The sequence below is a fragment of the Hippopotamus amphibius genome, chromosome 5, assembly GCF_030028045.1.
Source record: "Hippopotamus amphibius kiboko isolate mHipAmp2 chromosome 5, mHipAmp2.hap2, whole genome shotgun sequence".
NCBI lineage: Eukaryota > Metazoa > Chordata > Mammalia > Artiodactyla > Hippopotamidae > Hippopotamus > Hippopotamus amphibius.
Genome location: NC_080190.1, coordinates 123,903,208 through 123,919,618, shown reverse-complemented (window position 1 = coordinate 123,919,618; position 16,411 = coordinate 123,903,208). Strand labels below are relative to the sequence as shown.

Sequence of the window (16,411 nt, the reverse complement as noted above, 5' to 3'; positions counted from 1 at the left end):
TCTAAATAACTACCCTGGTAGGTCCATCCTAGACCAGATCCTGCTTGGGAAATCCTATGTAGGCAGTTGAATGCCGGGGTTAAGTCAGATTGTGAATCACTATGAAGATCTTACTAAGTGCTGACATGTTCAAGCCCTCCAGCTCCTCCTCCAAGATAACTATGTGTGACATTTGCATGCAGAGTTAAGTTTGCCACCCCCAGGAGGGGATCTCCACAGCACTGCTCTCAGGAGCTGGGATGTTCCACAGGTTGCGTGAGGAGAAGAAAGCCCCTGACGTGGAGGCAGAGCTTTGAGAGTCACACTCTGGCTCCACTGTCCTTCATGGATGAGTGTCCTCATTCGCAGTCTGGGGTCTATGGGGAGGGCCCCTAGTTCATGCGGGCACCTGAGCACACTACTCCTTTGGGACTTGGCCTGTCAAGATGCTTTTGTGACCCTGGCCACATTTTTTATCATTATTGAACAGGAATGAAAAAACCTGGTTGAAGTTTATTCACAATCCACTGTCTATTTCTTTACACAGAATATTCAAATTTTTATGAAGAGACAAATTGATATGAACATATCAGAAAAAGTAGCAGGAATTTAATAAAGAGAAGGAAACATTTCTAGCTAATTTCAGATCTGCTATCCTTGGCAAGCTGCCCAGAATTTTTACTTCTTTTATTTATAAAATAATTTAAATATCTTTGTACTTTTAAAAGTAAATTTTGTAGCAACGATGGAGAGGAAAGAATATCTTGAAGTTGGCTGATAATGGATTCCTGCCAATGGCAGAAAACCCAACTCCTGGTCACATGGCAGAGCTCTCAAGAACCTGTCTGGTATACAGCCTGCCGCCACCTGAGGAGTAACACTGTCTTCCTCACAGAGGAGCTAATAATGTAAATTTTTGGATTTGTGGCAAAGAGCTAACGTGTTTCATTAGCTGGAATGCAAACTTATTCAACATGGTGACTAGAAGATGTACTTAAACTGTTAAATACTAGAAATATTAATCTTGTATCTCACTTAATCCCCCAAACCACACAGTAATGTAAATATTGTTGTCATACCATTTTTTTTTTTTTCTTTTACAGCAAAGGAAACTGACAGTCAAAGAGATCCAGTGATTTGTCAAAATCACCAGCCAGAACTCCAACCTCACTCTTTTTTCACTGGACTGTAAGATCTCTCTTTTCCTCTACTCACCCTCTGATTATATTATTTCAGCAATGTAAACATAAGGTGAGTTTATTTTGTTAAAAAAAAGAGTTCAGAATTGGGAATGTTGTCTGGCTGGCACAGCCGGTGTGAGTGGTAACGGCACCAAGTCCATCAGAAAACTCCACAAGGGGACGGAGAGAACCGGAGGCCTCATTGAGGCCTTCTGTGCAGAGTCACCGAGCCCTCACCCTGTGAGAGGCACAGCCCCTGCCTCACCGGGAATGCAGGGTGACAAGGACCTTGGTCCACCTGCTTCACCACCTATCGGCTGCCATCTGTGTAACCTGCCTGTGTCCTCAGTCCCTCCCGGGGAAGGTAAGGGCCTCACCACCCTCTCCTGGTGTGATTAAGGAGGAAACTGTGTAAAACACCTTGCCCAGGACCTGGCAAGAGCAGGTGCCCAGTGAATGTCAGCAGAGTAGTTCTTGGAACGACCCAGGGAGGATGGACACTAGTAACAAGAAGCCGAGGGGCTTCCGTGCAGGTGGGTAACGAGCAGCTAACGTGAGGCACACTGTCTGCCAGGTGCTGCTTGAGGGCTTCAGACGCCGCACCCATTCAAGCCTCACCACCAAGCACAGCGGGGCATGTGAGCTTACTCGCCCACTGCCACAGAGGCACAACGAAGACCCACCAAAAACGTGTGAAGAGTGGGGTGAAATGCTAGCTTGAAGCACGGCTGCAGAGACTGCAGTGTCTGCTGTTTGCTGGGAAACACGGGCTAAGCCCCATGGGCTGCTATAATTAGAAATGAGGCTGCTTTGGGGAGAGCAAGAACAACCACAGAAACAAGAAAACACCCCAGGTAACGCAGTAGCTGTCACCCAAAGGTCCCACTCTGCATCTGCCGGGTGAGGGGAATGGCCATTGCCGGCCACTGGTACTCTCACCACGGGATAAGAGTCCCCGACATAATCACAATCTAACCTAAATGTGTGCTTGCATGTATTTATGCAGAAGGAGAGGCGAGAGATGTATAAATATAGATGCCAACAGCTTACTTTTATTCTATGTGAATATAGTTACATGGTCGGGCCTGACGTGTCTCCCTGTCCTGCTAAGTGTTCAAGCGCTGTAAGATATGTGTACCACACAACAGAAAGAACATGCTTTAAATGCTAATAGCTTTGTCTTTTGATAGTCTTAATAATATAATCGTTTTAGCAATAGCCTTTATGAATCTACCATCTTAATTAAAGTGGGACTTTATTTTTCGTCCAGATCATTTTCAAGTTTCATAATGTATGAAGGATTGGTCCTCTCTCGATTTGGTAAGCCATTATTTATGTCTTCTGGTTAGTAGAAAATGTGATTAACTATGCACTGCATACACAAATATGAAAAATGTTAATAGTGTAATATGTTTTGGGACTTGAATAATATTTTATTGAAGACAATAAAGATTTTGATTAAAAAAGACCCAAAATCCCTTAAATGTTAATAATACTTTTCAAATGTAACAAATTTTGAGAAAGTTTTTTGCCTAGCCTGAATTATAAAAAGGAGTTTAATCCTCCTTCTGTCAAATACAGTACTTAAATCTCCCTGGGGAATTTGTATACGCCATTAAATTCAGAGAAGTTCAACTATCAATTTTGTTATTATATATCTATCAAAATGCTAAATATATTTATTAGGTGAAGAAAAAAAAGACCTGTTCTCTGGATGATTATGGCATTTGTGATATTTTAAATGACCGAGAAAAGCAAAGTAGAATCTAATATTTTAACAATTGTCCCAAATGGTTAAAGACTCTGCAGCACATCATACCTTTTCTCCAATGGAGTGTGTGTTGCTTCTGGCAGAGAAACGTGTATGAGTGACTAACACAAAAAGACAAACATTGTGTTCCTGTAGGTATTTCTTGCCCACCTAAGAGAACTCAGAACTTTCAAACTAGGAAAAACTGAAATGGAAAAAAAAACAATACCTGCTCTTAAAATGTTCCCATATGCTCTAGATAAGAACAGTTAATGAATAATGAAGGAAGCGGTGTCTTGGAGTGAGACTGGCTCATTGTTCTCCTGAAAAGCATTTTAGACTAATTCTCCTATGACTCTATGACTAAATGGATTTATAATGCACCATGTTAATGTTAATAATCTACTCACCCAAGTCAAGCAAATAGCAAATCAAAGACTGAATCATTTTGTGGTTAAAAAACAAAATCAACACTGGTCATACGAGCCAATCTTTAACAAACATTAATTCTCTGCATTGCTCCTTTTGCCCCTAAGATCTGGGGGGACTAGGCAGAAATATGTTCCTTTAGACATCTTGTAATTTTGCTGATAATTTTTCTCCATAAAAATAGTTCTACTCAGAAAATAAAACTATTCATCTAAAAAAGATCAATTATACATTGTAATTAATTGTTGAATATTTCTATGTAATAGTGGTATGGGTTAGGAATAATTAGCAGTAAGTTGATTAAGCATTAAGACTACAAAATAGATGTAAGTTTAGGGCTCAAATTCATTTAGCTAAATTGAAAGTTTAATAGCACTCGATGCATTTAGACTCCACAACACATGATATTTCACTTTTGTAAAAGCCAGAATATTTGTATTATTTCAGAAGACTACACAACTTATAAGTGTCAGCAAAAAAAAAAAAAAAAAAAAGCAATAATGATCCTGTACCTGTCTGCGGAAAATTTTAAGGGTTCCACTGGGGACAAATGAGTTCATTTATTGGATCAGAAATAGTTATTCATCACTAATTATTAGAGAAATGCAAATCAAAACGACAATGAGGTATCACCTCACACCGGTTAGAATGGGCATCATCAGAAAATCTACAAACAGTAAATGCTGGAGAGGGTGTGGAGAAAAGGGAATGTTCTTGCACTGCTGGTGGGAATGTAAATTGATACAGCCACTATGAAGAACAGTATGGAGGTTCCTTGCAAAACTAAAAATAGAACTACCATATGACTCAGCAATCCCACTACTGGGCATATACCCAGAAAAAACCATAATTCAAAAAACACATGCACTCCAATGTTCATTGCAGCACTATTTGCAACAGCCAGGACATGAAAGCAACCTAAATGTCCATCACAGATGAATAGATAAAAAAGATGTGGTATATATATATATATATATACAATGAAATATTACTCAGCTGTAAAAAGCAATGAAACTGGGACATTTGTAGAGACAGGGATGGACCTAGAGACTGTCAAACAGAGTGAAGTGAGTCAGAAAGAGAAAAACAAATATCGTATATTAACACATATGTGTGGAGTATAGAAAAATGGTACAGATCAGCCGGTTTGCAAGGCAGAAATAGAGACACAGATGTAGAGAACAAACATGTGGACACCAACTGGGGAAAGCGGGGAGGGTTGGGGGGGAATGAATTGGGAGATTGGGATACCAAATTACATTCTAAATATATGCAGTTTATTGTTAAAAAAAAAAAAAGAAATAGTTATTGAGGTCCTACCATGTGCCGAGCACTACTTATAATATTGTTATTAATGATTTCCACCTGGAAGTCTTGACAATGAAACCAAGTGAGCTCTCAGGGTGTCTGGGTTCTCTTTTCTGTAAAGAACTTACCAGGCAGTGAGAAGCAGCAAAACTTTTCCTCTCCACGGTGGGGTGGGGGTGGCGGTGGGGGGAATGTCCTGAGTGTTAAAGTGAAGGGCCAGGGAAGAAAAGAGAGAGCCAAAAGCACACGTATGCAGTGCTCAGCTCAGGGCCTGACTTATAATCAAGACTTGATCGATGAAGTGCTACCATTCTTATTTAGGGTAGAGAGGTGAGGATGGAACTCTCCTTGGACTTGAAGTTAGGAGGAGACACAGACAATGCTCGTGGACCAGGGAAGGGGCAGGCTGGAGGGCCACACGCAGGAAGCACACATCCCATGGAGCCCTCAGTACACGAGTTCTCTCCTGAACAGGCTTCTGTTCTCACTTGCTGTTTATTCTTCCCACTCCCAACTCTTTTTCATCCAGGTTCTCTGCTGCTTTTCCCAAACTCCCCCTCAACGCTTTAGGAAATATTTTATTAACAATTGGAGGGTGCAGCTAGTGACTGAAACTTCATTGCCAGGGCCTGGGGAGTCTTACTATGGGCCTACTTAGAGGCTGTTTGTCCAAGGACAATTAGGAGCACATAACTATATTTTTCTTTCCTCTCTTTGTTTGCCAAGGGCTATTTAAATAATGGATACTGAGCCAGAAAAAAAGATGCCTTGAAGAGTAACACCATGATGTCCTTCCCAGATGTTTGCCTTTAGGATGAGAAATGAGTTACACAGAAACAAGATGGGGAACTGCTGGCAAGATACCAATACGGCAAGGGGCACATGCTGTGGGATCGATCGATGGGTCAAAGATTAACTACGTCAGCGACCAATGATGCTATTAAAGAGCCTATCATAAAACGTCCATGTGGGGGCAGAGAATTATTTGAAAAATTCAGAAATTAATCTGCAACCTCAGGCTCTGTCTGGAGCTCTGCCTCCCACTGTGGTCACCATACCTTAAAATCACAAATTAAAAAAAAAGAAGAAGAAGAAGTTAATTTGATTTAAAAGTTGAAAAATAATGACCTTTGAGAAAAGGTTAAAGGAATTGGGGTTATTTGGGCCAGGTAAAACACAACTGCAGGACTGACTTAATAAATGTCAAATACTTGAAATCAACTGTTCTTCAAGCACTCAGACGTCTGAAGCAGACAAAGTAGAGTGAAATTGCAGTAAGATATTTTAGTTTAACTTTAATAAGGAACTTCCTGGAAGGAATCTAAATCTCTTACTGCAATTTAACTTAATTTACAAGGTTAATTAAACACAAACAGACTACCAAGGAAAGTTGTGGAATCTTGGCTCTTAGATAGAAAACCACATATCTTAACCGGTTTAGGTTTACTTCTGTCTGGAATTAAGAGACTGGATTGAATAACTCCCCAAGTTTGCTAACAGTATATTATACAACTCATCTTACAGCTTTTTAATTTCTTCCGTGCATCGGTGAGACACTCATCCATGTGAACTCTAGGGGTGAAGAAAAAGTACAGCACGCCCTATATACAAAGTGAATCTTGAGTTTTTATACTTGGCATAAGAAAGGAAAAGTCTTATTTTTAATTTGGCTCTTTTCCTGAACACTATTAAGGAGAGCTCTAGTTTGGAACAATATTTATTATAGCACTAAAAGACAGTCCCAAATCATTAGCATACTGAGTCTACTGAACTACTTATCAATACTACATTCAAAGTAGTCTGTTTTGAGCAAAGAAAGGGCTTAAGCAGAGCTTAAAAACTAACCACAAACAAAGCTTATTTTTAGCCTTATTAGGAATCTGACATTAAAAAAAAAAAAAAAACCCAAACCACACACTTTTATTATATATGGTCAAAAATAAGAACAAAAAACCAGCCCATTTTTTCACAGTATTACAGTGGTTTAATGTACTGCTCTCATGTGCTGCAATATTTAAAAAAGGATAATTTGTGAAAAAAATGGCTGTAATTGCTAAACATTTGATGAATTGTGGCATAATGCTAAATAATTATTCTTCATCTTTTTTCTTCTGTCAAAGTGAGCAAAATCATTTCTTTTTATTGCTTTTCTCCTCCTATTTTTTTAAAGAAAGAAACAAGCCAGGGTGACATCCATTCCACTGTAAACTAATGCTTCTATTATTTCACATCTGAATGGGGCTGACATCATCAGCTCCTTCGTGTTCTAAAAGATACTTAGCTCTAGTCCACTGTTACCTACTTCATGCATTACATGAAATAAAATATCTCCAGATTTTGAAAATATTTATTTTAAAAACAGCCATTAAATTGTGCATAATCAAATTTTCTGCCTGGCTTTGAAAGCTACATTATTCAATATGCCAGTGGTCCTTTCCATCATGGCGACATATTAGCAATTCATGCTGCTCTAATACATCTGACTTCCTTGCTGTGCGGCACTCCTTACAGACCCAGAGAAACACCCCTGCTTCAGTTCTGTGTGTCCTACATGGTACCTACCGAAGTGATTACAGTGGCCTTTGAACGGCAAAGTGTGCCATGACTGAAAGCATCAAAGGACAATAAACCTTAGTATACATGTTATGCTTGCTTTTGTTGCCCAGAAAAAATAAGGCATTTGGGAAATCAACCCCCCAATTTTATTGCCTTTTAACATCTTTTTTCCATTTTAAACTCCAGAACTGGAAATTTGAATCATTCAAAGAAATTGAAATCTCCTTTGTTGCTTTTTTCATTGTAAATTTTCTATACTGTGTCATTAGGAATCATACTCTACAAAAAGCCCAGGTTCTAAATGAATCCTTTCTGTGAGGCCATTCTAAAACTTTGCACCGTTTTTCTTTGTATGAAAGAGCTTCTGTTGCCTGCACAAAGAACAAGCAGTCGCCACGTATCAGCCAGGCAGCTAGCCTTGGGTGACTTTACACAAGGTTGCATTCTGCCTTCCACTAGTCCATGGTGAAACCTAGCAGTGAATGTGGCAGGGAGGAGAGAAAAAGGAGAGGCTCTTGATTTCAGTTTGTAGGAATCAAAAAGATTTTTCTTAAACCATGAATACTTAATACGGACATTTTCTTATCTTACTTTTCTCCCAAAATAGCTCTGTAGTTTAACGACATGAAAACAACATCACTTTCTTCTTAATGGCAGAATAATATTTTCCACTCAAAAGAAATGTTCTGTCCAACAGGTTCAAATATCTTAATAACCGATTAGGCTTTGGGGCAGGAGAATAGGTAAAACACCAAGAAAGCCTAAGTGATGGTGGGAAAAATGACTGAGTAAAGTGACGAGTGAGTTGTGACTCTGGATCACAGTTGTGTGGTCGATAGAGAATGAATCATAGGAAAATGCCAGCCCTGGAAAGGAGCTCAGAGATCAACTAGTCTTGTGGTTTTCCATCTTCTTGGGGGGCAGAATCCCATGTTCAAGGGAATTTTTACAAGAAATGTGAATAAGTGAGATGAGTAAGAGCAACATCACTCTGGCCGATTGCTGGCTTCCCCTGGCTCTGCCTGATCTAGTCCAACCCTGCTGGTTATAGACGGGGTGCAGTGAATTGTCCACGGTTAACAAGCTTATCCCAGGCAGGGCCTGGCCTTCCAGACTCTCATTCCAGTGCTCTTCTAACCAGATTTCACTCTTGGAAAGCACGGGCTGGTCAATTATCCACTATCAAAATAACTCAAGGGAATTTTCAGAAAAATGGAACTCTTGCATATTGGGTCATGAATGGCTGTTTAACTTGGACCTTGGGAATCAGAACTAGTTGGCACTCATTCAACAGTATATACTAATAGAAATTCTACACTGTTTTATAGCCTGGTTTTGGAAAATATGGACTTTAAGAAAAAGGAATCTTTTTTCAAGGGCCAGAAATCTAACTTCTTGCCAGAGTCCCGACTGACTACTAACACATAAAATGCACAGGCAAGAATATACAAAAAGGAAATGATGGGGATTTGAGGAGGAAAAATCCCCCCTCTATATGTTTATGGCAAGTTTCAGAAGGCCATCTAGATATTCTACTCTGGTGACCCTTTTATCAGAAAGGGATTCCCACTGAATACATCTAGCACCTACTGTGTGACAGGCACTACTTTAATGCTTACAACAGTATGGGATTAAGTGTCTTATAATACCTATTTTATAGGTAAGGAAATTGAGACACAAAAAGGTTATGTAAGCTGCTCAATGCCACACAGCTGGTACGTGGCTGTGCCTGGATTTGAACTGAGGTAGCTGTGGCCCAAAGATGTCAGTTTTAATCACGATGTATAAGGACACTCAGAGGAACGTAAAGACTTCTAGCAGACTTATTGCTTTCGTTTTTTCTTTTGGACAGATGTGAAGAAGATTAAGGATTTAAATATAAATAACTCTTGGAAACCCTTCTCTCTCACGCATTTTCGCTTCTCCAAAAGACTTATGCAGTCTTGCTTTCCATACTCTATGTAGCAAACTTACATCATAATGCTTCCTATGTGCCAACCAATGGGTTAAGCAGTTCTTAAAGAGTCCTTTCACTCCATGAGGTAAGGACAATCATTATCCTTGTTTTTCAGGTAAGGAAGTTGGGGTATTCACTGGCTGAGCCACTGAGCAAGTCACTTAACTACCCTGAACCTCCATTTTTCATTTGTAATATTGGGATACTACTACTCAGATACTGATTTTTAACTATGGGCTAAATTTTTTACATCTAATATATTAGATATTTGTTGGAAATGCTTATAATCAGTAAAACTGTATCACTTATGTTGCCAGTGGGGATAAGAAACAGGCAGACATAAGAAAATTTAAATTTAAAATAAATTTTCAGAAAAGATCATATACTGTATAAAACAGCAACATATATAACATATAATAATGCATATATGTTAAACATTACAATAACCTCCAAAATATATACAATATCTAAATGAGAACTAAAATATTTTCACCTCTTTCATCCATTCATTTTCTAAAATTGCATCATGTGAAATACTGACACAAAGATTTGAGCACCATACTAATAGTAAAAGGCTCAGCTTTAATAACACTGAAGAGCTCTTAGAAAATAAAATTGAAGATAGTTGACCCTATACATAAATCTACCTAGGGTGGCTTATACTCATAAGATTTTAAAATTTACAGCAAGTTCATTATTTAGAATCTACAAGTGTTAGCTTTTATTAGTTGTTCCCAACTGTAGGTGACCTTGAAAGAAGATATCAGAAAGAGCCCTGTGATTTCTTTTACACCCTGATTCTGTAGCCATTATTTCCTCATCTGTATAAGCATTGATGACCTAAATTGTGCACTATTCCATTTCATGCATATATCATAAATATATGCCAACAACTAGCAATCCAGTCAATAGTCTGGTTAAATTTTGTGATCACATTATACATGAGCAGAGTTGCTAGAAAAGAATTTTAGTCAGTTTTTACAAAAACGCATGAAAAGAATATCTTATAGACCTAAAGTTACTTTCAAAGAAAATAATCCTTAGCGCTTTTTAAATATAAAATATGGCAATATGAAGGGCTGTTCATCTTTAGATCCATTGATTTGGGAATGATGTGCAAACAGTTTAAGAGCTCATCTTTCTATTCTCATTGTCACCACCCTGTGTGTCTCAACTTCCTTGCCTGAGATACAACAACAGGCTCCTCAGACTTCCCACAACTCCAGTTTTTTGCCAATGCGATCCTTCCAGAGAGATGCCAGAAGGATTTTCCTATGACACTGTTTTCATAATGCTTTTGCCTTGAGTGAAAACAGCCAACGGTTTCTGAGAAACCACCATACCAAGCCCACAGTCCTTAGAGTGGTTATTGAAACCTTTGGTCAAATCTCCCAACTTAAAATATCCAATCTGCTTTTCAAATGCTCTCTCTCCTAGATGCCTTTCCTTTCCCATCTATTTGTCTGAATCAAAACTATCTTTCAAGACCTGACTGCCATCCTACCTTTTCCACTAAGTTTTATAAACTATCCAAACTCGATGACTGTAATCTCTTCCAACCAGGATTCCTACTGGGTTCATGGCCAGTAAATTTGCGTTTAGCTCTTCTCTTGTCTGTAATTGCTGCATGTTTCACTCAAACTGTTTCATACTCAGTTACATTTTTTTCTGTAGTTTACAAACTCCTGAAGTTCAGTGACCATATCTTATCAATCATTTGAGCCCTTTCAAACACGTAGAGCACGGAAAGAATTTAAAATGTACACACTGATGAGTGGCATTCTAAACATGATAGCTCAAAATAAGATTGGAGAGCCCCCTTTTCCTCAGAGGAATTAGCAGACTCCAATAAAGTCAGCCTTTCCAACTTTATTAGATTTCTATTACAACTTTGCAGTATATCAAACTCTGGCTCTTGGAATCCAGTTAGAGATCCAAGCCTTGAAACGGGATTCTTAAAACAAATTTCATCTGCAAATCTACTTTCTCCAAGACCAGGTTGGCTTAAAAATGGGTTTAGTACATATTTAATGTTAAATCAACATAATTAACTGGACCTATGCTGTCCAGGATAGTGGCCACTAGGTACATGTTGCTACCTTAAATGTAATTAAATGTAATTAAAATGTAATAAAACAAAAATTAGTCCTTCAGTCACGCTAGCCACCTTTAAAGTATTCAGTAGCCAATGACTATTGCTATTGGACAGCATGGATAACAGAAAAGCCATCACCACAGAGAGTTCTGTGCTGAGGCCTATCCAAAGTCTCGCCAAAACAATCTACTAGAACAGCTTTTTACTTACAGCATAAAATGTTAGGACCAGTACTGTGACTAGGCAAAGCAGACGTCCACCTCAGAATACGGTTTGGAGGTACTAGGAAGTCTTACCATCCTATGAAGCACCCTGACAGACTCACGGGGCCAACAACTGGAATGGCAAATTAGAGCTTCACTTGCTTAGTTCAGGCCAAATGGGGGCCCTCTGTCTTGTGAAGTGTTAAAAGTTTCAAGGGAAATACCATGTTGATGAGAAAATACCAAACTCCAGTTTTTGACAATGGATTGGGTGGAAAGGAGCATAAAGAATTAGGATGAGCAGAAGCTCCTGACAAGGAAAGAGGGAAGCCCAGAAGAGGAAGGGCCTAGAAAGTGTTGATTCAGGGCTGTGACTAGGTTCAGTCCTGAGCACATCCTCTGAGGATGGAGTGACTAGCAAGGACGGCAAAACTAGGAAAATTCCAGATGCGTGTCTACTGAGGTTTAACAAGAATCTCTTAAAGAGTGAATGGTGAATTGGAAGGGTCCTAGGAATGCTAAGAAGGCAAATTATGTAAAAGAAAAAGGGTTTTGAGACTAAAATTATATAACTTAGTATCTCATTATCCTCCTATGACCCAAATTCATTAGCATATGAGGAAGAAGCATGGAGGCCAGAATTGGTACTTTATGTACTATTTTATGCACCTTCCTCTCCTTCCCAGTGAACAGGGGAGCCTATAAAGCGTTACCTGGATGCCTTATTGGCTCATGAACTGGGTCTGAAGGCTTAGCCCCAAAGAGGAATAGGCACGTGATTTTTCAAGGTCACTACTTTGAAGTGCAACATTATTCAGATTTACACATTTTGCATGTTTTCTAAAAAATCCATATTCTATTTTATGAAGTCACAGTTAATACTCTGAGGATAAATCTATACAGGTGGAATATAATCTAAAAACCAGGACAACAGTGCTGAGATTTTTGCTACTGTTGGTGCTGGGAACAAGTCCTCCCTACTTAGCCACCCAGCCAGCTGCCAGTTCTGAGGAGAATTCTATACCCTACCATAGCCTGTGGCATTAGGCTTAGGGCTTCATTCCCCAAAAACTACTAAGGGATTTCTTCCCACTCTCCTTTTTTCCCCGCTTTGTGCTCATGAGTAACAGAAAAGCCTTCTTGTGAAATCACTCAAGTTAGAGATACATCCCCCAATGACTTAGACAGGTGATAATATGAAATGCTTTCCTATCAGAAACAACATAACATAAGCAAGTTGATCAATTTGTTCATTGTGAATATGGCAGCACTGTTCAGTGACTTAGGAAAATGACAATAGAGATGGTTGAACTGTTAAGTGATTGAAAATGGAAACCAAAGAATGCTCATTAGAAGTCACTGTTAACCTGAGAGAGACTTTCATGATATGGTAGAAAGCTCTGCTCTTGGCCATATACTACTGACAATACTTTTCACTTCTTGAGATAGAGACAGAGAAATTACTAAGGTTTTAGATGACATAAAAATCAGAAGGAAAGATTTTATGATGTCAGTGTTTCTCAAGCATGGGATGCTTGTTAAAAATACAGACTCCTGGACTTCCTGGGTAGGGGCTGGGAATTTAATTTTTGCCAGTTTTCTGGGTGAAACATATTCTCACTAAATTTGAGAAATGTAGAACATTATAAGATTCAGAGTGACAGCAAAGTCCAAAAGACAGAAACACCTTAGTGGAAACAGATTTTGATCACCCAAATTACACCTTAAAAATAAAGATGAAAATTGCTTTCTTGCTTTCCTGTCATATATTTGTGGAATTTGAGAGTGGAAAATAGGGGAGAAATCAACTTTCATAGCAGTTCCTAGAAGATGTGGGGATCTTGCTTGTGGTGAGGGGATTCTGCATTAGGTGAGATGTTGCACCTTTATGGTAACTTTTTATCTAAAAGCTAGTAAGACAGTTTGACCATATGACCAGACATTCAATATCAAATAGTATTTAGTACTTTGGGTTATAAATATGAGTGATCAAACGTGTAATTAACTCATTTTGCCTTGACTTAAATATAAAATAGAAAGTTGCTTAGGATTTTACAGGATTTATGGAGAACATCTTCCATAGCTAAAAGTGTATTCTAGTTTCAGAAATGATGACTGAAAGTTTGTTGCATGAATTTAGACCTTGTCTTCATTGTGTCCCCCGCTTCCCACCACAAATCAGTAAGCAGACTCTTACCACAGAAATGGAGTTGGGAAGCAGTGCTCCGTCTTGTCCCAGCATGTTGGAGACGGTGATTTCAGGTAGGTCCATGTTTTGTGGATGAAACGGTAGCAGGCCATTATGGTTCATTGGGTGACACAGAGAGTGGTAACCAGGTTCAACCTCATTCAGGTGCACCAGTGAGTGGTCAGGGAGGGAAGGAGGAGTGATGGGTGGAATGTTAAAGTCTTCACTTTCCAGGCTTGGACCAGGGTAGGACTGAAAAGACAACGGTGATATTGTTGCAAATTACCATCCCCTTCTTTTCATCATGGTGAACAACACACATGACACCCCTTCAGATGTCATCACAAGCAGCATTAAGGATTTGGCAAAGACATTTCAAACACTCAGATTATCCTGCTGCAATTTCTTTATTATACATGGAAGAAAATTGCCTCAAAGGCAGAGCCACTTCTCATATAAAGAGTGCTTCCATTAGGCAGCTTTATTTTTCCAAGAAGCTGAACTCAAACAGATTTCAAAGGTCCCACTAAAATTTTCCAGAGTTTTAATCTAGCTGAATACCTTTTTCATAGAAATTATGGGGAAGGAAAGGCAATTTATAAAATTAATATTTGATCAAACATGTTTCATAGGACTCCCTACTGCTCAGATCATGAGATGTAATAAAATGAATTCCAGGAGTTCTGAGGCGATTGCTTTTGGGTTTTGAAGAGCTACATGCTCACAACTGCCCAAAGAAAAAAAAAATTAGTACAGCAGTAACTTAAACATGTTGCATAAGTATGGTTGCGGAGAAAATTATATAGAAGATAATGCCATTAAAAGCTATTTTTATCATGAACATTATGTCATTGAAATAAAAATGAAGATGGCTTTTTTGATTTCTGACTATGCACATTTATTTGATTTTCCCCTAGAAGATGATAAATAATTTTGGAATCATTTAAATGAAGTTCAGCCAATTTTGAAAAGCAAAATAACATGAATATCATTATAATACTAATTTAGGAGTAAAAGTCAATCAGTAAAATAAATAACAACATACCTGGGGCTTTTTCTTTTAGAAAGTAGATAAAACAGGAAGGGAGGGAGCAAAGAAGGAAGGAAAGAGTATATGAGGACACTCCTGCTTAAAAATGCAATGTGGTAAACATTTAACATATAAGGAGGAACTGAATAAAAAAATATTGTTATCAATTCATATCAAACACAGCAATACGTAACACTCTTGAGAGGGCAGGTGCCATAATATGAAGGAAACAAAGTGGGTCCAGATAACTCTTGCAGGCCTATCTTTCAAAGTAAGCGAGTCTTCCTAGTGTCTGAGCGCTTGGGTAACAAGGACTTGCTTGTCTGACAGCAGCACGCCTGCTGGAGTGTGCAAGATTTGAAATGAGCAGGCAGAGGGTAGGAGCCAAAGAAAGTAGTGTAAGGTATTCATGGGGTGTTCAGCCAATAAGCTTCATGCTCCTGCTTCCAAGTGCCTGGGGTTATTTCTTCCAGATGGCGTCTATTTGTCTAACAGAAAGAAAATCTTCAAGTTGCACTTGCTAAATGTTGTACAAGTTTTGATATATTTGTTTAGGTTTTGTCAGAAGACATGATTAAATGAAGAGCTACTTAGGACATCTGGCATTGAGACACGGTCACGTAGAGGCACGTGTGGGTTACAGACTGGGGGTGTATGAAGGAAAAATTTGATTCATCTCTGTAGATAATTTTTCTTAAGTATCCAAAGTTCTGCTAAAAGAGAAAATCACCAGCACTAAAAGTTCAATCATAAGTTACCAGATTTTCCTGTTTACAATATCTACCTCTTGTCCGAAAAATATATTAGTGCTCTGTGTTAAAACTGCAAGTTTGATTAAATCCTCACTTGCCTAATATATTTTAGACCTTGAGTCTGTAGATCTAAACCATCAGCCCCTGGTACAAGTATTCATATGAGAAGCATAAAAGATGCAAAATGGGGGGTAGGGTGGGAGAGAGAGGAAGCACATTTATTACTGCTGACTTTGTATAAAGCACTGTATTGAGTCCTTTGACTACGCTGTCTTCATTCAATCCTTACAATAATCCTTTATGTAGCTATTATTACCCTGTTTTCCTGAAGAGAAAATTGAGTCTGAAGTTAAATAACTTTTACCCAGCTGGTAAGCAATCAACTCAGTACATTTGAGGGATGGATATATGAAGGAGGAAGGCATTTTTATTTCTGATATTTCCATAACTAATTTAATTGCTATTATTTTATTAAGTTGAATGATACAAAGTTACCAATACTCAACCGTTTTTGATCAATAAAATTTCACAATTCAAGAATTAGTATCAGCATTAGTATCAGGTTTTTCCTGGTCCCCAATTCCATGCCAAAACCCATCCCATTAAAATCAAATATTTACTCTATAAGAGCACAAGTATTCATAATTTGTCTTTCTGTCAACATTGCAAAGGCGGAACTTGTTGATACATATCTTTTAAGAAGTTAACTGATGTCTGTTTGAAACTTTCCTGAATAAGGTACAGTTAATGCCAGCCACAAAGGAAAAGGATGTTTTTAACCTTATAAATACCATCAAAACTCTAAAAATCCCCAGGGATAGTCTACATATGGTGTACTATAACTTTACATTCTAGAATTTCTCCAATAGTTACATCTTAATTTGCGGTGTTTTAAAGGAAGGTTTAATTGGTATCACTTTACGTCCAGTGATAACAATTATACTGCACTTTAACTCAGCTGCATGGTTTACTTTCATGTAAGT

The 16,411-nt window shown here is 38.4% G+C and overlaps 1 protein-coding gene across 1 annotated transcript in view; it reads right to left on the bottom strand.

Moving 5' to 3' along the window:
* TOX (thymocyte selection associated high mobility group box) overlaps positions 1-16,411 on the bottom strand; it is a 285,613-nt gene that overhangs the window by 112,125 nt on the left and 157,077 nt on the right. The window contains exon 3 of the mRNA XM_057736365.1: positions 13,656-13,898. Within this exon, the coding sequence (XP_057592348.1) occupies positions 13,656-13,898 (243 nt within the window). The remainder of the gene's footprint in view (positions 1-13,655; positions 13,899-16,411) is intronic.